This window comes from Gallinula chloropus (assembly GCF_964237585.1).
Source record: "Gallinula chloropus genome assembly, chromosome: 1".
NCBI lineage: Eukaryota > Metazoa > Chordata > Aves > Gruiformes > Rallidae > Gallinula > Gallinula chloropus.
The window spans coordinates 23,899,572-23,920,083 of NC_140085.1; the positions used below are offsets into that span (position 1 = coordinate 23,899,572).

At 43.9% G+C, this 20,512-nt stretch overlaps 1 protein-coding gene across 1 annotated transcript in view; it reads right to left on the reverse strand.

Moving 5' to 3' along the window:
- STAB2 (stabilin 2) overlaps positions 1-20,512 on the reverse strand; it is a gene marked incomplete at both ends in the record, with an annotated part of 80,221 nt that overhangs the window by 13,361 nt on the left and 46,348 nt on the right. The window contains 21 exons of the mRNA XM_084268150.1: positions 443-592; positions 1,574-1,697; positions 2,143-2,199; positions 2,899-3,045; positions 3,800-3,889; positions 3,972-4,148; positions 4,643-4,702; positions 5,044-5,169; positions 5,569-5,715; positions 5,816-5,899; positions 6,989-7,036; positions 7,509-7,628; positions 10,028-10,099; positions 11,885-11,958; positions 12,495-12,620; positions 14,080-14,156; positions 15,595-15,640; positions 16,598-16,693; positions 17,228-17,423; positions 17,907-17,999; positions 19,087-19,143. Of these exons, the coding sequence (XP_084124276.1) occupies positions 443-592; positions 1,574-1,697; positions 2,143-2,199; positions 2,899-3,045; positions 3,800-3,889; positions 3,972-4,148; positions 4,643-4,702; positions 5,044-5,169; positions 5,569-5,715; positions 5,816-5,899; positions 6,989-7,036; positions 7,509-7,628; positions 10,028-10,099; positions 11,885-11,958; positions 12,495-12,620; positions 14,080-14,156; positions 15,595-15,640; positions 16,598-16,693; positions 17,228-17,423; positions 17,907-17,999; positions 19,087-19,143 (2,167 nt within the window). The remainder of the gene's footprint in view (positions 1-442; positions 593-1,573; positions 1,698-2,142; positions 2,200-2,898; positions 3,046-3,799; positions 3,890-3,971; positions 4,149-4,642; positions 4,703-5,043; positions 5,170-5,568; positions 5,716-5,815; positions 5,900-6,988; positions 7,037-7,508; positions 7,629-10,027; positions 10,100-11,884; positions 11,959-12,494; positions 12,621-14,079; positions 14,157-15,594; positions 15,641-16,597; positions 16,694-17,227; positions 17,424-17,906; positions 18,000-19,086; positions 19,144-20,512) is intronic.

The window sequence follows — 20,512 nt, forward strand, 5'->3', positions numbered from 1 at the left end:
TCTTGGCTGCTGCCCCTCTTTCTAAACTGCCTTTATCTCAGTGTCCTTTTTCTACTCTTCTACAAAAGTAGAATGTATGGCCTTGGTCTCCTGCAATACTTGAGGAGCCACATTGCTAAAATGTCGTCTTGCCCTTTATGTTGATGGAGAAGAAGTCTGTGTGTACTTGGAAATACTTCTCGATAGAAGCTCTGTCTCTGTTCCCAGTTATTTATGACCTGTGTAAGAATAGGAGGAGCCTTGCAGAGAAAGTGAAGCCTCTGGCCCCCTGCCTTCTCCTCCTCCCTTCAGAGACCTTGTGCTGTTCCTCAATGTGAGGAGACACGGGCAAAAATGTTGGAGTTGAAAGGGGGAAGCTTTTCTTGGTTTACTTAACCCCTCACTTGAGAAAACAGTTTAGGTGTGGTATTGGCAATAGAGTGGAAAGGAAGCGTAAACGTACGCCGGCAGTTGGGGCCGTATCTGCCTGGCAAGCACAGCTCGCACGCGGTCCCGTTGAAGCCACTGTCACAGCGGCACTCTCCTGTCCCAGCGTAGCCGTCATCGCAGGAGCCGTGGTTGTTGCAGGGGGTCTCTGGGCCCCCTGGGCAAGCTGAAAAGTTAAAAAAAAGAAGAAGTGTATTTAGCTCAAGCGTATGTTTATTCGTTGTCATTGTCTGTTATTTATTGTTCTGTAAAAATCCTTGCAGTGCCTGTAAAAGCAGCTGTGACACTGGGGACTGCAAGCCTCCTGCTCGGAATTGCTTGTCACACTTTTACAAATGCCGTCAGACGAACGTGTTGCAGACTCTTCTGGCGCTGGGTGCTGTTAACCTGTCTGACTCATTCAGATCCATCAGTGAACAGCACTGCCCAGCCCCTACTGAAACCCAGCCCTGCTTGTGTGCCTCCAGGTGCTTGCGAGCTGCTGGGATGAGCCCAAAGGGCAGCCTGGGCCTGGCTGGCCAAAACTGCTTGGGACCCCTGTGTGTGTGTCTGTGAAATCCAGATGGGGTGAGTTGGCGAGACTGCGTATGCCTGGACCTGTCTGCCAGCAGAGATCCTAACCCAGATCCTCACCCCCTGTGCCCTCATGAAGTCTCAATGCTGTTCCTCTGCGGGGCTGGTGAAGGAACACAGGGCTAGTGCCTGCTAACAACCAGCTTGAAATAAATCCTCCCAAACTGTCTCTCAGCTGGCTTCTGAGCTTACACCACTGGTGTGTGTACTTGCATGTGGCTGGGGAATTGGACATTGTGTCTCTGGTGTATCCTGGGGTTGCTGCCATGAACCTGATGTCTGTGTATTGAAAGTGCTTTCAGCCAGTGACTGATTGAGAGTTGCTGGGCTTGGTTATAGCAGGGCAGTCTACTCTCTGTAGCGTTCCCTTAGTTTGTTACTGGCACAGGGTTTAAACTTGCTGTAAATGTGAAAAAGAGATTATTTGGAATGGAAAAGCAAGAATACTTTCTGGGTACACCAGCTTTTGCAACAGAGTTCCCTGTCTATTGGCTGGTCTCCCCTCGTGCCCCCTTTCCCAGCTCTCCCAGCTCAGCATAATGGGTGCTGCGCAGCAGTGGGGAGGGGCTCCTACCTTGGCAGTCTGGTCCGAAGTAGCCCTTGCAGCACTTGGCAGTCTGGATGACCATGGAGCAGTTCCTACGGCAGCCGTCTCTCCGAAACCCATGGTACTTGTATGTACACGACTGGATCCCTTCCTGGGCATTGTGTGTGCCAGTACAGAGGAGGGGAAAAACACAGGAAGGTGAGTGCTGTGTGGAGGTCTTGTCCTCTTTAAAACATGGTTTGTGATGTATGTAGAATCAAAATGCGGTGTGAGGTCCGAACCTTCTCTTGATTCCCAACTCGCTAAGCACCATTAATGAGAATGGAGGAGCTGCCCTGAAGTCAACCAAAGCTCTTGCTGCAGTGGATGCTGTGCAAGACCAACAAGCATCCCATACCACCATTGTCTGGGGGTTTGCCCAGGGACAGATTTGTTCCACAGGCTTTATGGGATCACTTAACAGTCCAGTTTGACTGCTGAGCTCTCTTTTTTTTTTTTTTTTTTTTTTTTCCCAAAGCGAGTTGCTCTAGCTTGCTTGTGTGAAGTACAGATAAGAGCAGTTTGGACTGGTTAAATGCAAGATTGTAGTGTATTACCTTTGGTTTTGTTCCTGGAGGGCATCTAGAATTACTGAAGCAGCTAACACAGTGCCCCTGTTGTACAAAATGGAAAAAAATGCTAATATAATGACAACAAAAAGGTATTTGAAGAGGACAAAAAGTCTGTTTTGTGAGAGCAGTAATTGTGAGCAGAGTGTAGGTTTATGGTTGAAATGCATTGTAAGAACTCTGGGGAAAAGGAGAATTACAACAAAATAGTTGCACTGCTTTAGTGCCATGGAAGGCAATAAATTAATTTAGATGTCAGAATATAAACTTTGGAAGAGGAAACTTTGCCCTGGACTTAAACAAGCAGGGTGGGGGCGGTGGGTGTTCTTCAAACAAATATTGACATGGGCTGCATCAGATCTGGGTGTCTAATTTCGAGTAGAAGCACATGGTTACTTCTCAGGAAGCGCTGACCAGATCTGAGGAAATTGTATCCAATTCATTTAACAAAATAATGAAACCAAAGATAATTTGAGCAGATGAGATAAACAGAAGTGTTTGTTCCATAACTGAAATGTAATCTTTCGGATGTCTTTTTAAGACTGACTACACAATTCATTTTTTTCACTTCTTAACCTTAGCTCTAACCAGTGTGGCACCTGGAGGCAGCCCGAAGTGGTGTCACTTAATCTCAGTACTGCCAAAGCTGCTGTGAATGTTGCCCTGGTCCCTGTGAGGGCAGGGTTTGGCCAGGGTGTGGTGTGTGTCTTTGCCAGGGTAGAGACCAAAAAAAAAGAGACTGACCATGAAATCCATGGTGAAGAAGCTGTCGCAGCGTCCTCCCAGGCTGGGGTCCGTCAGCAGGCAGTCAATACCGTAGGCGATGCCCCCGTCAAACTCCAGCTGCCGCTGCACTATCTTGCACTGTCTGTCATTCAGGAAAAGCGCACCCTGAGAGATGGGATGGGGAGAGAGGGGTGGGACAAGTAACCAGACAGTCTTACTTAGGGTCAGGATGGATCTAGGGCCTGAATAGGAGTTAGGGATAGTCCTCTCCCTGCTCTAAATCAAGCTGTGAACCTTTCTTCCCATAGCTGAACACTACAACATCACAGATAGGTGAATTTTTCTACTTTTCTGGAAGGGGCAGAGTATGCCAGCCTGATGTCCACAGGTTTACCTTATGGATGTTTGGGCTTAGCCACGTTTTTGGAGGCAGATGCTTGCCAGGGGATATGTGGGTATGATATGTGCGCATGCAAAGAAAAACATCCTGTTGTTCTGGCTTAACAGGCTGTGTGCATGCCTGCAATCTTAGCTTGTAAGCATTTACAGTCCAGAGTTTCCATGCAGACACTGTGTTCTTGGGGCTTCTGCCAAAGCCAGGTCCATTTCCACAGCTTTCTATTGTGTATTTCATTGGAAGGTAAGTTTAAATGTGCAGTTTTGAGGTAACTGAGAGCTGTTTTGGACAAAGAGCATCTTACAGCACAGAAAATGACAGCTCCAAAGAGTCTCACAAACCATCTAGTTGGATGAATCTGTTGACATGGTTGACCTGTTTTTGTGACTGTTGGGCTGGCAAAGGTTAATTGAGTTTTGGTGTCACTGACTCTGGGAGCTGTGCACAGGCACAGCGAGGTCCACATGAGCAGATCCTGCAGCAGGGGCAGGGAGTAAATGTGCTGGCAGGGTGATCACTTACAATCTTGTCATTATCCCCACAGCTAACGCTGAGGTTGGAGCCCTGAAGAGTCTTCAGTGAGGTGGAGTAGGGTAGCTGGTAGGCCAACACCTGGGGAGGAAAGATGGGAGATGCATGTGTCCAGGCTTGTGCAGCTTGGCTTTGGCAATGCTCCTAAAAAGCAGGGGCTTACCGCAGCATCACGGACGATGTGGAATTTGAGGTACTGCACCAATTTGTCTGTGTTAGACTTCTTGAAGAGGAAGTCCTGCTGCTCCTGTGGGAGCCCACGGATAGCAGTGTCTGTGGGCCAGAAGAGTGTGACGGGCTTGTGAATAGGATCATTGATCAACCCAAGCAAGTTGTTTTTCTGCAACATACCAAAAGTTGGGGTAGAAGATTAATGGTCCATCTAAAATGACACTGACCCTGTGAGCTTAATGTTGGTATAACTGGCATGTGGTGGCCTGTCTCCAGCCTGCAAACACCAGAACTTTAGAAAACCAGATGGCTGAGTTGAGCTGCCTGAGTTGAGTTACATGACCGTATTCTCAGAAGTGCTTCGTACACAGTGTTGCCCACTGAAAACCAAGGTTGATGGTCCAACTTTGGGCTCAAAGTCATACTTAAGCCAAACCTTGGCTGTGTAACTTGACATATGATAGGACAGAGTACAGTCAGGCAAAGAGGATGGAGGAAAAATGGCTGTGGGTCTGATTGACAACCCACATGGTGACCAGGGCTGTATTACAGTGTTGTGAGCCCTTTGACTCAAATGAACACCACCCTGTTCTGTGCCTGTGCCTTGTCTTTAAAAGAAGTGTTTAAAACATTTGCCCAATGGCTGCTATCTCGTGTCCTTACCTCCAGCAAACTGCTGAACAGGTTGTATCCATGTTTGGCTGCAACAATTTTAAGGCTTTCCTACAAAGAAAGGCATATTCAGTAAAATATCTAATAAATACATTGCATGGGTATTTAAAAAGCAGATACTAGCTTGCTTTAACCTGAAAGTCACTCTTTGTTATGAAATCAATGCCATTGTAAAAACCCTGTTCAGAGGTCCTCTTATACTGTTCTTAGTATTTCTTAGTAATTCCTGAATTAATTTTAAATGTAACATTTCACTTATTCAGCAGAGTCAAATGATGTTTGTATAAGGTCTGTTTGGTATCACTGAGATTGTTGTGACTGAGATTATTTCTATATCTAACAGTAGCTGTGGAAAAGCCCTTGGCTTGAGAATGGCAACAAGATGCACATACCTTCTTAAGGGGGAAATCTTGCATGTGTGATGGGACCAGAATTTGGTTTATGATGTGGATCACGCCATTGATGCCAACAGCATCACTGAGTATAATTTCAGCTTTGTTGTTCAAAACCAGCGAGTTCTGGAAAGGCAACAAAAAGACTTTCTGTGGAACCTTGTGGGAGGATGAGGCCAATGCCAAAATTCTGTGATATGGTGAGCCCAGACCACATTTTCTTTGCAGCAAATAGTAGCTTCAGTTTTAGTAAATCGCCCTTTAATTTTTCAGACTCAATTTGTGCTCATGAAGCCAGAGCCTGAGGATAAAATAACTTGTGTCAAAGCAAGGGCTGTACAACACCACCCTTCACATAGCAGATAAGTGCTGAACACTTCAGCTGAATGGGAAATCTTCTTTTAATGCTATTTATTTATTTATCTGCATCAGAGGAGGACAGGGAGCCTTTCAGGTTTTATAAAAAAGCTGAATGAGAGTAGGTTATTTTATTATTCCCTCCACTGCCTCTTCATGCTCTGTTACCTGTGAGTAGCTGATGTGTATTGGGTCGCCTTGAAGAGAGGTGATGTTGGTGATTGTTCTCAGGTCATTGGACAACAGACTGGCACAACCCACCATGTGGTACCGGAGGACTTGAGCCATCACTCCTTTGGCAGTCCAGTCCTTGATCTGCAGCAGGAAGTGGAGGAGTTGAGAAGCAGTTGAGTGAAGCATCTGAATCTGCAAACTCACTGCCAACTCATTCAAAGTGTTTAGCCTTCTTACTTACTCTGGGGTCGTTGTTTAGTATGTTTGTGCGAGGTACAAACAGAGTGAAAGGGCCAGGACCTGCAAGATCTCTGATAGACAAGGCCTGCCAAATTTAAGAGGACAAAGCAATAATGAGATTTAATGCATGTAGTAAAGTCACACAGCAATGGGGACAGCCCTGCTGTGCAGGTGGTAGTGCCCGTAGCCCTGTTGGTGCTGCACGTTGGGTTCCTGTCCCTACAATGCAAGGGTGAGAGAAACTCTCTTGTATGGTGTGGCCTTTCCTTCCCAGCCCCATCTGTCACCTCTGCCCACAGGTGCCAAATGGAAGACTTTTCTCTCTGCTTTATTAGCTTGTCTCTCTTAGCAATAATGAATGCAAGAACAGAGAAAGTTCTCAACCACTGCTAGGTGCAGGTATTCCCTTCTGGACAAGGTAAGATAGATAAACCCTTTCATCTTGAGATAGTCAAGAGTGTATATATGTATGTGCCTCTAGCTGATACATGGTTGCTTGTACGTAAGATTAGATTAATTACTGAGTGGAAAACTGTAAGATTCATTCTCTACTTCCCATCAGCAGGCATTGTCAAGCCACTTCCTGGGAAGCAGGGCTTCAGTATGCATGGTGGTTGCTCCAGAAGACAAATATCACAAATAATTAATGCCTTCCCCTCCCCCCAACCTTCTCTTAGCTTTCATTGTTGAGCAGATGTCATATGGTCAGGAATATCCCTTTGGTCAGTTTGAGTCAGCTATCCTGGCTGTGCTCCCTCCCAAGATCTTGCCCAGCCTACTTCTGTGTGTGAATGTTGGAGAGATGCTGTGCCAGCACTGATTGTTAACAGCCCAAATACTGGTGTGTTATGGACACCTTGCACAGCATTAGGAATTAATTTTCCCCACCAGCAGCCCTCAGTCTCAGCCAGACTGAATGAGTACGGTTAGAGGTGTGAACAGATCGGGGTATTGCAGGCACTTTGCAGCGGCCACTGACAAACTGAAACAAGAAGAGAGCTCTGCTGAAGTGAGAGGAAGCCATCTGTCTATCATGGTAGCATAACTGAAGCTAAAATAGGAGTCTTTGCACTAGCAGGCCAGCATACAGACTTGTGCTGCCCTGTGGCTCGGGGTAAATGGAGAATTGTTACCTGTACCCTCTCCCAGCAAAAGCCATTTAACCTTCTCTTACCTCTAAGTGGAAATAAAATCTAGATGTGTTGGCATTCCGGAGAAGTTCCTGCAATCAAGAACAAGACTTTGTAAAAGTGCTGCTAATGTGAGGCAACATCTGTGGAGCACAAACAAATGCAGTGCTCAAGGGGGACCTGTGGTTTGGAATAAATGCTGCCCATTTTACATCGCTCTGTCAAAGAATAGGCTGCTTTGAAACCTAAAAATACCAGTATTAACTCCTTAGTACTGCAGTCATAATGATTGTCCATCAGGTGGGTTTTGTTTGGGGGGTGTGTTTTTGTTTGGTTTTTTGGGGTTGGTTTTCTGGTTAGTTTTTTGTTTAGGTTATTTTGGTTTGGTTTTGGCAGATCTCACAGTATCCTATTCCTGGTTTCTTGGATTGTGATTGTTTAAAATTCTCAGGCAGATTTACCAATTTGTCCAAGAAAAAAACCTGGCATGTTTCAAGAGACAACCATTGTATTAAATAGCTACCTGAATTAAAACAAGGGACAGCAAACATTGTAGCACTTTACCTGGAAGATATTGCCTCGGCACGTAAATCCATCCCCGATGTAGTTATGTTTGCAGGTACACGTCCTTTCTGTCAGCTCGGTGTCGTTACAGATGGCAAATTCACTGCAGCCTCCGTTATTCTTTTAAGATCAAATTTTAACATATTTAATTCCTTTATTGACAGATGTACAAAACAATTCTAGTTTAGCACTTTTTTTTTCCCCCATATGCATATTTTAGTAAGACTTAATCCCAACAGCTTCTTGAAACCTGATCTTACTGGATTTATAATGGCATATACTGCTTTGCAAGCAATAAAGAGCATTTAAGGTTCATACAAAACAACTCTTTTTATGCAGAGGATGCATTTCGGATTCCCTCCTCATATCTTCAGTTTGTGGTGCTATAAGGATCCAAAAGATTTCCATACAAGGTTCACTCTGGACCTTAGGGATGGCTCAGCTGCTCTGCCGAAACAGCATTGACTTACACTGAAGGGAATTATTTACAACTGTAAATCACTTTCATGGTGCCAGGAGCCTGGATTTCTGGAGGAGCATTAGCACAGGATGTCTATTGTTCTTTGTCTGTCTTATGGCCCAGGCCAGTTGAAACGGGGAACTGTCACATGGGCTCTCCTCTAAAACATCTGCCTGCCCATGGGTCTACCACCAGTGCATCCTTAAGCTTGGAGAAGCAGATGCATCTCACTTAGCTGCCTGCCTCCAGAAAGGTCTCTGTGCTAAGGGGAGATGCTACTCATCCAAGAGCAGCATGCTGGGGTTCAGAGGTTTGCCCAGTCAGAAGTAGGTGCTCCCCAGTTAGTATCTCAGTTTGTGAATAAGTTTCTGTGCTGTGTGAGATCAAATTAGGAAAAATTGAGAAGCTACCTTGTTTTCTTTCTTTTTGCTTATTTCATGGTGTCCTTTCTGTTACCAGTCATCTCAGGGATTCTTTCCCATGGGCCTCAAATAGTGGCAGAAACTCCTTTGGGAGCTACCAGTGGGGCCTGACCTCATGGGCTATAGTGAACCCTGGCCACAAGTTCTGGGCTGGAGTGCACTTGCTATTTATTTGACTGGACTATTGGCAATCTTGAGTTTGTTATAGCTTCTCTTGAAGCTTTGCTGTGCAGGGGTTTGGCCATTGTGTAGCCAGATTAGCCTCTAGTCTGACAGTGACCCTTCTCAAGAATATCTTTATTTTTTAAAATATATATACAATTAGCCTGGAATAGTTAGCTGTTTGGAAGCAAAGATGCTGAAACAAGGCCTAGGAAAAAGCAAAAGCATATGAAATCATAGGAAGCAGTAGATCATAACTTTGAGTTCCCCTTCTTCTGGCTTTGCCCTTGCTTTTTCATCTCTGCAGTGTTCCAAGGTTAGAGAGAGTCTGCTGACAGGCAAGCTGGGACAGTGAGAATTATTGTCACTGCGCTGAGAGCACAAAGGATTAATGTGCTTGGGAGAGTGGCTGTTCCTGTGCTGCAGCTTGCCAGAAGCAGAGCGATGCGGCTGGTGCAGAGCACCGCGTTGCTTGCAGGTACGTGGCTTGCAACGTGTGAGCTAGCTTGTGGGAAACCAAAGCGGCTAGTTCTCAGCCTGCAGTGGTTAGTGAAGGACAGAACAAGGAATGCCATGGGAAGCCCTGTGTTGCATATTGTGGGAGGGAAAGGAGGACAATGATTTTTGTGGAGATAGTTTACCTCTTTTTTGCTTCCCCCCCATGCCCCCTCCCCCCCCACCTTTAACCTCCCCATCAAGGGGTGGGAGGATGGAAACCTCTCATCTCCTGTTTCTCTATTCACTAACCTGCCTCTGCTGCAGCTGGCAGTGTTGCTATCCCGTATGATGCATCCATAGGATGTTTGGGATGCAGCCTGTGTGGGGCCGCAGGGGCTGTGGGGCTTTGCTCATTCACCGCTCTGTGGGAGCTCTGCCCCAGGTGAGTCTGCAGGTTGGGATCTCCCCTGGAAACATCTACTCCAGGGAGCCCAGGCATGCCCAGGGTCCTAAGCCTGGATTGCCCCAACATGGATTTCATTGGTAATGACCAGCAATGTGAGGACTTGATACTCTGACTTGGCTATAAAAATTTCAGACCAAAAAGGGAATTTGTATTTTGACACTGGTTGTTTCTCTTGTTCAGGCTGTACAAATAAGGTTCTAAATCACACCAGAGGACTCAATGACAGGAGAATATTAAAAATAAACAGCAGTTTTGATGTGCCATAGGGTGTTTTGTTTTGTTTGTTTTCTTTTTTTTAAAGACTTGGTGATGAGTCTGTGCCCTCACTTGTATTATGTCTGGGCTATGGTCCAGGAAAAGACTTTACTGCATATGTAGTTTCTAAAACAGTGATGGCACTAAAGTGTGTACTGAAAGAAGCAGGTTTAAAAATTAGAGAAGTTAATGTAAGTGGATTCGGGGCACATAAAATCCCAGATCTACCCATCTGACTTAGTTTTGAATGCAGACAAAACACAAAAGTATAATGATTATAATAAGACCTTAAATACTCTCCTTAACTGATACTTACTTGTGAACACCGGCTGATGTATGTGCATCTTTTACCATCTCCAGAGTATCCCTTCAAGCAATTACACACTGCCTGCAAGCAAACACAGGAATATGCATACATGGAAAGACATTTGAATTTTTTCGGTGCACTTACACCTAATATACCCTTTTGCCAGAATATTTCATGGTGATACAGTGTACATCATCTCTCCCACAGCAGTTTCTTAGCCAATATTAGTCTTACCACAGAGTAAGATTTGGGAATAACAATTTCTAAGAGGCTCTATCCAACCTTTCTCTGCCTTTCCATCTCTGTCTCTCTCTGCTGTCCGGGTCATTTGCAATGACCCCTCTGACACCTGCACACAGTCATCTTGCTGTCAAAAAAGGCTGAATCCCTAATTTGTTTCCCTCGTTTTATTTACATAGGTTGGTACTCCCTTTCCCTTTCCTTTCCCCTGTTGTTGTTGTTTGGTTTTTGTTTTTGTTAAGTGATGAAGTGTATCTTTAAAATATGCTTGGAATTGTGTCCCATTGCTACCGAGAGCTTCCCATGCAGCGATCCTGCATTTGACACTTACACCAGGATTATGGCGTTTTGTGGTTACCACAAAGATGAAAAATGAATGTGCATGTAAATAAACAACTTCTCTTCCTTTCCAATTCACTGCTTAACAGTTCTCAGTTTAGAATTCCCATTTAATACAAAGAAGATTGAAAATTCAAGGAGACTTCTGTAGCAGAAATAAAGCTGGTAGGGATTGTAATAGCAGTGTTTTATGTATCTATATGACTGAAAGTCCTAGAGAAAACAGACTTATTTCTGTCCTATAAGTTTGGCTCTGCTGCAATGGGATTTGCAATGGGACTTTGTAGTGGAGGTTACTACTGCTCTGATGTTAACTGTAACCCCCTGGGTAAGGAAATATAAACGATCATGTTGTAAATAGTACTTCTATCCCCAGAGAGGCTGTCTGGAAGAAAATAGCCATTACCTGTTTGCCTAGTGGGGTAGGGAAGGAGTTAAATGGCTCTCTGCTGCCACCAGAAATGTCCTGATTTGCACATGACAGTCAAGGCAAAGAGTGAATTGATCATTACTGGCAAAAAGGGCTGATGGTGTTATTGCACCTCCCTAGACAACTGGAAGCAGGAGGTGGCCTCTGACTCCTGGTCACTGTTTCTGAAGAAAAGCTCCTGTGCCACATTCACAGGAGGATTACATTCCTGTGAAGCTACAGGGGGGATGATAAGATTCAGCCAGGGAGTTCAGCTCATTCTGAAACTGTTAGAAGTGCCAGTCTATGTCACTTGGTTACTCAGGCCAATTTGCTTCTTATCTCCCACTCCTTGTCCTTTTATGCTTCTTTCTCTTGGGAGAAAAGTATGTAGTACTTCTGCATGAGAGATGCTGAACAGCAGGCCTGAGTGGATGCCAGTATGCTGTAACCCCTGTACAAGAACTATGATTCAGGCTGTTTTAGTTCCTTGTGAATATGTTTGAGCTAAACTGGGAGAAGGGCTAGTCTGAAACGAATTTTTTCCGTGGACAGTTTCTATAACAATAAAAGAAACAGTATCTGGCAATACTTTCAAGCTGTCAGGTTTTCACATCAAAACCTCCCAAAGAGGAAAAGCAACCGCTTGAAACAGCAAAACACTGCTGTCCTCTGCAGCTTTGAATTTCTTTTAATTAATTTCTTCGTGTTTGTCTACACTCCCCCTCAAATGCTTCCTCCAAAGTATGTACTTTTCAGAATTTTTGTTATGAAATCCACTTTGCCATCTCAACTTTATTTCTAAACGAAATAACATTTTTTTACCCAACTATAAACACATGACCACTCTCATTTTTCTACTCTGACAGAGTACTCACTTGATTGGGTCCAGTCTGTGTGCATTCTGCGTTTCTATCGCATCCACCATTGTTCTCCAGGCAAGGGTTGATTTCTTTATAAAATAGAGACAGTATAATAAGGAAAGAGTGATTTCTGAAAACCCAAGAAGGTAGAATTTCTAGTCAAGCATGCTAGGAATGCAGATTTTTGACAACTGTGAATCAATGAAATTCATTCCTTTTTCTACTTAATATCTCAGTCTAGGTCTTGATGAAGGCTAAAACCCTGCCATAAGCATTCCTAAAACCACTCCTGGGAAGGTATGGTATAAAAATAGCTAAAAGTCTTAAAGTTTTGCAGTGATCAGAGGAGTGTGAGTGTATCAAGCTGCTGAAGATGGGTCTATCTTTGTTGAGGGGTAGATAATTTTGTAGTAAGCTTGGTGTTATACCACACTGCTGCAGTTGCCTGCCTTGCTGAGTAGTATTGGCAATGGGGCATGTAGAGATGCATTTGGCATCTTGGCATCAGGGTCTGTAGTGTCAGGAAACTGCACTTCAGGGTTGTAGTGGAAGAAGGGTCTTCCATTTACAGAAAAGCTGCTGTAATTTTCCTCTTTGTGATATATGAGATAGTGTGAATGCTTACCAATGCAGATTATTCCATCTCCAGTGTACCCAGCATTGCAGATGCAAGTTCTCTTGCCAGGTGTTGTTCTTCTGCACTCTGCTTTGGCAGAACAGCCACCATTGCTGGTCTCACAAGCATCAATAGCTGAATGGTGACAACAACTTGGGTTAAAACAATATGCTTAGGTGGCTTTTTGCTTTTCAGGTTAATCTGCCTCTATATTTTAAATGATTTTACTAACATTTTCTGAATCTGAAACTTTCTGATTTAAGAGGCTATAGACTTCATTGGTGCCCAATATTTAATGTATCTCATTGATTGCAAGAGGGAAAGCTGAGAAGATGCATCTAGTCTGGAAGATACTGGTTTGTGCCAACCAAGCACCAAAAAAGGGACCTTCACATTCTTCTGCAGATTAAATGGCCATTTGAAGCTTTTCCTTAGCTTGCCTTTTTCTGCATGCAGATCAAATGGCCATCCCTTGTGGGAGGTCTGGACTCTGATAGCAGCCAGTCCTCCTGTGGTTGTTCAGTTGGATACTCCCACTGTTTCTGTGCCTCTGGATGACTCAGAGGGTGGCAAAAAGCTTCTTTGGGTTACCCCAAGAGCAGGGAGGGAGCCTTGTCTGGTCTTCAGTGTGAATCAAGTCAGCCCAAACACTGCTTTTAATTTTGCTTCAAATGACCCCATACTGCTGTTTCAGCAGCTGTAACAGTCAGACTGGGGACGTGACTTCCCATGTGACTGGTTTTGCCTGGGAATCCTGGATAAGTGAATAAGGGTGAACACAGATCCCCTGGGGGTGACCTGTGTCACCCAGCTCTTCCTGCACACCGGGAATTTCCCACCAGCAGATTAAAATAGATTTGGCTGGTTTGTGCCAGAAGAGAAAATGAAAGCAGCTAGAGTGCAAGTGCTAAAATCATGGATTAGGATCTTGCCAACCATTGTACATAGACAAATATGCCTCTGTTCCCAAGAGAATTAGTATTTTAGTCAGTTAAAGATTAAGTAAAATTACTATAAAATTAATTAGAATCACTGTAGCCAGAAGGAGTCTATTCTGTAAGTCTGGATATCCCAGACTCTGGGAGGGACACCTAGGATAAACTACTATTTCCCCTTTCTGAGGGTGTCTCAGATCTCTCTGCTCTAAAGAAGTTGATTTCACCACCCCAGCAATCAGTGCAAGTTCAGAAAGCTGAGAAAATGGTAGGGCCATACAGCTTCCAATAGCTGGAAGTGCTATTGTGCCCTGAATTGGCCTCTCCTCGCTGGGCTTTGTTGGGAAAAGGAGTAAAAGTCATAATCCGGGTTTCATTACTTTGCAAACAATGGGGTCTGGGTCGCGCACAGCACGTTCCCTTTTCTCTGGTCTCCCTTAGCACAATGCCTCCCGACTTGGAGATTTTGAGCCTTTTGTTTGCTCTGAATCTGCACCTGTTGGGTTCTAACTTGTTATAAGCGAACTGGCAGTGGTTCCTGTTTTTAAATGGTGCCCAGGGAAATGCTCATCTTTCACCAGCTCCACTGTGGCTACAGAGTATTCCAACTGTTACTATTTTCTTTCTCTCCGAGAAGGGAAGCAACAAAGTGCACTTGCCTGTGCAGAATGTCCCGTTCCCCTGGAACCCAGCTGCACACTTGCAATAGGCAGTGCCGTTTGATAGGAGAAGGCAGCTAAAGAAGTAAAAGGAGGGAGGCAACGTTTAGGGGAAAAAATAAATAGTTAGGAGCTCTTGGTTTTGTGTGCTGTTCAGAAGGTGATGTTGCATTCAAATACCAAAGCTTTTAATCATGCTGTATGATGTAGTTGCAACAGTAAAAATGAACCTAGTTGGGTCCAGCTTCCCAAATGCATTCTGGATGTATTGTTTTCAGTATCAAAAATGCATGCTTTGGTCAGCATGTCCTATCTTCTCATGCAGAGATCCAGGAGCTGCATACCTGCTCACCCAAAAACTGTGCTTCAATTTCTGTTTGTGTGCACACAGTTTATTGAGGGACACACCCCAACTGATATGCAAGGATGGGAGGCAGGAATCTGAGTCCTCTGAGTACAAGTTTGGTTTTTATGGACAGTTTGGCCTTCCATATGCAAGCATGGGTTTTCTGCCCCATGAGCTCTGTATAACACAAGGATAGCATAACACCACAATCAGCACAATCCCGTCCTTCCCCACCACTCCTGCCATACCTGCACCTATCCTCATACCTAGAGGGGGTGGATAAGACCCAAGAGAGAATACTCTGCTTCTCCCATCAGAAACAGAGCCCTGATGACAGTGCAAGTGAGATGCCCTTGAGCAAATTTGAGAGGAGTTCGGACAGAAGCTCCTGGTAAAAGATCTCTGCTATGAACAGCAGTTCATAAGCCAAAGGGGAGAGAATGATCTACATCTGGGAATGAGGGGATTTACCCCTTGGGTTTCTCTGCCTCTGAGAGCTGAGCAATGAGGAGTCTTTCCAGCTGCCTTTCCTTGGTTTTTGTAATATAAATCTTGCTGTCTGGTCAATGATTGGGGGGTGGCAGCTCTTCAGTAAATGGCTCAATGGGGGTGACTTGCTCCTTTGAAAACTGGTTAGTGTCCCAGTACTGGTGCTGACTCAGCAGAAGTGGGTTTTGGGTTGGTTTCTTTTAATGTTTTTATGTGAAGAAGGTAGGTGTTTTTTTGTCAAATGCAGCTCTGATGAAGTCCTTAGTGCTGATGGCATTTCTGAATTTTATGTGTGGCGGCGGATGGCGGAAATAGGAGGGACAGAAAAAGCCCACCTGAGAAACCCACCTTTGTGATCAGCCTTGCCCTGCCCTCTTGGTCTCTTTAGTGCTGCAGGCTCAAATTCTTTGTATACTGCATGGTAGGATCTCTCATGGGTGCATGGGGATTTTTTCCTCCTCCTTACATAATCTCCTTTGTTTCCCCTTTTGACATGCCCATTTTGCAATTGGGTTAATAACTGAGTATATTACATTAACATCACCCTTTATCTCTGGCAGAAAACATGTGTTATCTATGCTTCTGGGAAGTTTTCATAAACAGCAAGATGGGCTATGCTTTTTGCATACACGAGATCCCCCTATTTTCCCTTCCTCCAAATAAGTGGATTTCATACATACTTAGCACTGGTATGGCAAGAGGCGTTGCATGCATCATCTTTGATTTCTGCAAGAGTTAAAAACAAACAAACAAACAAACAAAACCTGGGATTAGAACCTTTTGGGTCAACATTCTTCTAGTTTCCCAGTCTTTTGTTCCCACCATGGAGAGCTGGGGTCTGTTACACTGCTCTCAGTCTGTATAGAGGCTCCCTCTGTACGGACCACTGTGTAACACCTGATTTCACTTGTGAGGAAGGGCCATGTCAATGTATTGCCAGGAAAACATTTCATCCACTGTCATTTAATGTGCAAAACTCACCAGAGTAAACACAGATATTAGTTTAAGTGTAGGTTAAGTGTAGGTTTTTCAAAGGGACTGAAATTTGCTCAGATATAGCAACTGAAGCAACTCTTTAACTATAAAACTAATTTCTGTACTATTTTTTCCCCTAAATTTTTTTTGAACAAATATTGAATGCTATTATTACTGTGCTTATATGTTTTGATTTTATACTATTTATATAGAGAGTTTTGAATAGTTATTTAATACACTTTAATTATGTCTAAATAAAATATAATTTTATTGGATATAGGGGCTGTATTAAGCCAAAACAAAATTATGTATTTGGTAATTCATTTTTATTGTATTAGGAAGATCAAAATTTAATATCCAGTGTTGTATAGCTAAATCAACTTATGGATGTACTTGAGAGGCTTTTGATCAGAGGAGCAAAATGTGCTACATAACTCTGCAAAATACAGAGCTAACAAGTGGGATATTCTTTTGGGACAAACACAGGATCATACAGTTAGAGAAGGAGTTAAGTAAGGCATTGAAGTCTCATGAGCAGTACCTCAGCTGGCTATCTATTAATATGGTAGTTAATTCCCATAGCACATGAGTGTCACCTGTATTTCAGTGCATGTCGGAAGCTACCTGGGCCTCCCACACTGGGATCTGATCATGGTGGTATTTCTGGCATTTCCTGAAAAGAGAAACCCACTCAGGAGGGACACTCACCACTCTCACATGTCACTCCTCTCCAGCCAACATCACATTCACAGGAGCCATCCCCATCGATCCCACTGCTGCATTTCCCGTGGACGCAAGCGCACACTGTGGGGAGAGATGGGAGGAAACCACTGTCCCTGGACAGGGTAGTAGTGTGCACAGCAAGGCAATGAGGGGGATGGAGAACACGAGGATGGCCTAGATGTCCTGATGATGGCACTTTCTACTCGTTTCTATTAAGAGAAATGCTTTGGTTTGTGCCCATTGGCTTCATCCTGGAGAATAAATCTAAGTTCAAAATATGCTTATCATTCCTCTGTTCCCAAATAAAGGGACTGAGGCGGTATTTTAATGGGAAAGCATTGGTGAAAAAGCAGTGCTAAAGAGGATTTTTCTTGCTGGGTGCTGTTCTAGGCCTGTCACAGGCCACTGTCCCCAAACAAGGGAGTAGAGAGAAACTACCATAATGGGGGAAGAAAAGAGGTTAATGATATTTTTAAATACTAGCCTATTACCCTGGAAGTGAAGTATCTTTCCAGGATCTAGAATGGACATGGTTAGAAGATGTAAAGGGGAGGTTTTGACATCTGACTGGACTAGCAAAGGTGCCTGTGCGGGCGGTGCAGGGATGCTCAGTACCTTGATCACAGTTGCGGCCGTATTTGCCTTCGATGCAGCTTTCACAGGCTGTACCGACAAACCCCTCTCCACACTCGCAGGTGCCTGTGCCATTGATGCCATCCAAGCAGATGCCGTTTCCAAAGCAGGCATTCCCTGCTTTACCTGGGCAGGGCTGGCACTGCTGCCCAAAGAAACCTGCGCAGCATTCCCTGATCTGCAACCAAGAAATGCCATGCTGAGGGTCAGGGTGGCAAGCTTGGCAGCAAGCATGTCGGTGCTGGGTATCACCTCTTGGGACTGCTGCTGGGTGGAGGTGAACTATAGGTCTGGATTTTTATCAGCACTTCAGCTCTGCTAGTCTCTGGCCACAGTCCTTACTATGCCAGGGCTCAAGCTGCCACCCCAAGTCCTTGGTGAGACCCAGGTGCCCTCCACCACCCCAGGGAAAAGCAGATGGAATTGCTAGGGACAAGCAGGGGGTTACCCTTCTCAAACCTGTGTTCCTTCTGCACCACACCAGCTCCCAGCCCTTCCTATACTGCAGCTATCAGCAGCCTTTAGCCTTCCAACTGCTGCTGCATCCAGAATGAAGGCTAATAAACATTTTTTCAGGAACCGCCTTGATACACTGTGTGTGTTTAGCATGGATTAGGAAGAGGGGGAGGCTCAGGGATGGGGGTTCTGGCTTTTTACTCACAATGACAGTTTTAGCACACTTTGGCTGGCACCCGATCTGGATGGTGTACGTTCTCATGTTGTTTTCCGAGAGGAAACAGTATTTGTCTCTTGACTGAAAAAGTGGAGAAACAGCTGCACTTCTGAGTAAAATCGATCAGCTACTTTCAAATGTTTTTAAAAACCAGGACATTAAATTTATGCATGCTGTGCACTGACTCACAAGTTCACAATGAAAATGAAGGAAATTGTTTTAGAAATAAAAAGGCATTAGCTAAATGATTATTTTTCTAGTGAACATATGATCAATTTAACTCTGTGCCCTGTGGCATTTTAAAGATGTGTCTAATACTGCCTTTGCTCAGAACTGAACAGAAGGTTTTTTCTGAAGTCTGGCAAACTCTTTTTTTTTTTTTTTTTACACATTTCCTGTTCTTTCTAATTTTTCTTGGAAAACTAAGTGCCAAAGTTCTGCAAAAGCATCTGTTGAAGCATTTCTTCTGGGTCTGGACATAGTTGGGAAAGACTGCTTGCTGAAGATGACTTGTGGGTCTTGGACATTTCTTAGGAGATTGAGATAAGCATTCATACAGCTGTTCATTGTAATGGAAGTGTTTATGTGTTTGAGTGTTACCCATGAGCACTTCAGTTTGCCTTTCCCAGCCAATTACTTTAATGGGATGGATGGGACTTGATCCTAACAGAGGTGCGTTCCCAGGGGAATTAAGATGTCAAGAAACTCTGGGTCTTATGGCTGACCTGCTAAATATGTGCAGTTCTCATGCACTGGATGTGAGTGCCCAAAGTCTCCATAGCCTTCAGGTCTCCTTGTGACCATAACTTTCAGTCTACTGCTGGGAACAGGTAGAGTTTGTCCCGAACATCTCTGATTTGAGGGGCTAAAAGCTGCTTCTGTAATTCCTCCTATAGCAAGCATACCTCAGACCATGTTCAACTCTGTTTTGCATGGTAGAGGTAACCTTTGCAGTTTGAGAAGTCTTCAGTTGTCCCAGTTCATGGTACAAACTGCTCTTTCAAGATAAAATTATCTTTAAGCTGCCCTTGATTCTGCTACCTTACTCTCTGGGTGAATTGACTCTATTGACTGTAAGCGATGTATGTAGCTGGCTGAAGTAATTGTGCAATTCTATTAAGATTGAATATATCTATGCTCAGCTTTGCATTAATGATAAAATACTTACTATTTCTTTTGTTCCTGGGGGACAGCTTGATGGCTGTGAACAAATTCTGCACTTTTCCTTCAACAACACAAGTGGAAGATAGTTAACAGGCTGTATAGAGCTGCAGACAGGCTGTTTAATAGAAAATGCATATTTTCCATCTACATCTCTAAACTTAGCCCTGAGGGTGTGTAAACAGGGTGAAGGTGGTGAGGATAGCTGGACTGGTCATCAAGGAAGAATATTCTTTACAAGGAGGGTGGTGAGACACTGAATGAGTTGCCCAGAGATGTGGTGGGGGCCCCATCCCTGGAGACGTTCAAGGTCAGGCTTGATGAAGCTCTGAGCAACCTGATCTAGTTAAAAGTGTCCCTGCTTACTGTTGGGGGTTTGGACTAGATGGCCTTTAAAGGTCCCTTCCACCCTACTGTTTTCTATGTTCCCTACCAGTGAGTCTGTAGGGACACCCCATGGGAAGCCTTCTCCCAAGGGGAAGAAGGAGGAAACCTTTTGGATATTTTGCTTTGATGTTCTACAGTAATCGTTCCCAAAGACCTTCCACATCAAAAGCCCAAGAAGAGGCAAATCGTGAACTCGGACATTTTGCTGGTGGCACAATAGCAGCTTGGAAAAGGATAATTCATGCAGTATATATGTGTATGTGACTCATTTGCACTTCTAGGGACAGTTTCTGCAAAATGCTTAGGCACATGTTGTACCTAATAAATACAATATTATTCCTGTTTAGCTGAATATGTGCTCAGTGTTAGTAAGGCTCGTACGAATGTTTAAATATATTGCATTTCAACATAGCAGGGAAAATAGTTTTCCATGGGAAAACTAAGGATAATGTCTGAAGCTTGGTTACTAGCTGATAGAGCAAAGCTGGGGCAAAGCTTTAAATGAAATACATTCAGATATGGAACTGCTTCCCAAGGTAAAGAATTAAGCCACACAAAAGTTTACGCCTGCTAAATTTGCATAAATCTCACTTTGTCTTTCTTGTCTAGTTTGTGTCATGCTCCATGAAAAAGGGAGGTATCTGCCTGTTTGCTGTCCCATTTGACTTACTCAGAAGAAAAGATAAAGGGAGTCTCTTTTCCACTTTGAGGAAACTGCATCCTATTATTTAAAGGAATGTAGACTTATTTGTGGTTCATATGTAAAAGGAACAAAAGAGTGAGAATGCTTTACTCAGAGAGCAGGAGGAATTCAGTGGTAATCTGTATCTGGAATGAAAATTTATTTCTTACCAAAAAATATTTTACTTTCCAGGTTTTTCCCCGACTTATTTACTTTATAAGCTGAGGTGATGTATTAGAATAGTGCATTGCTATTATTTTCTCAAAATTAAAGCTCAGGGATTACTTATTCTTGTGCTACTCTAATTATGTTTTTATGTAGTTTGTCAATACACTGCAGGATCCCAGCAGTCTTAAAAGCTGCT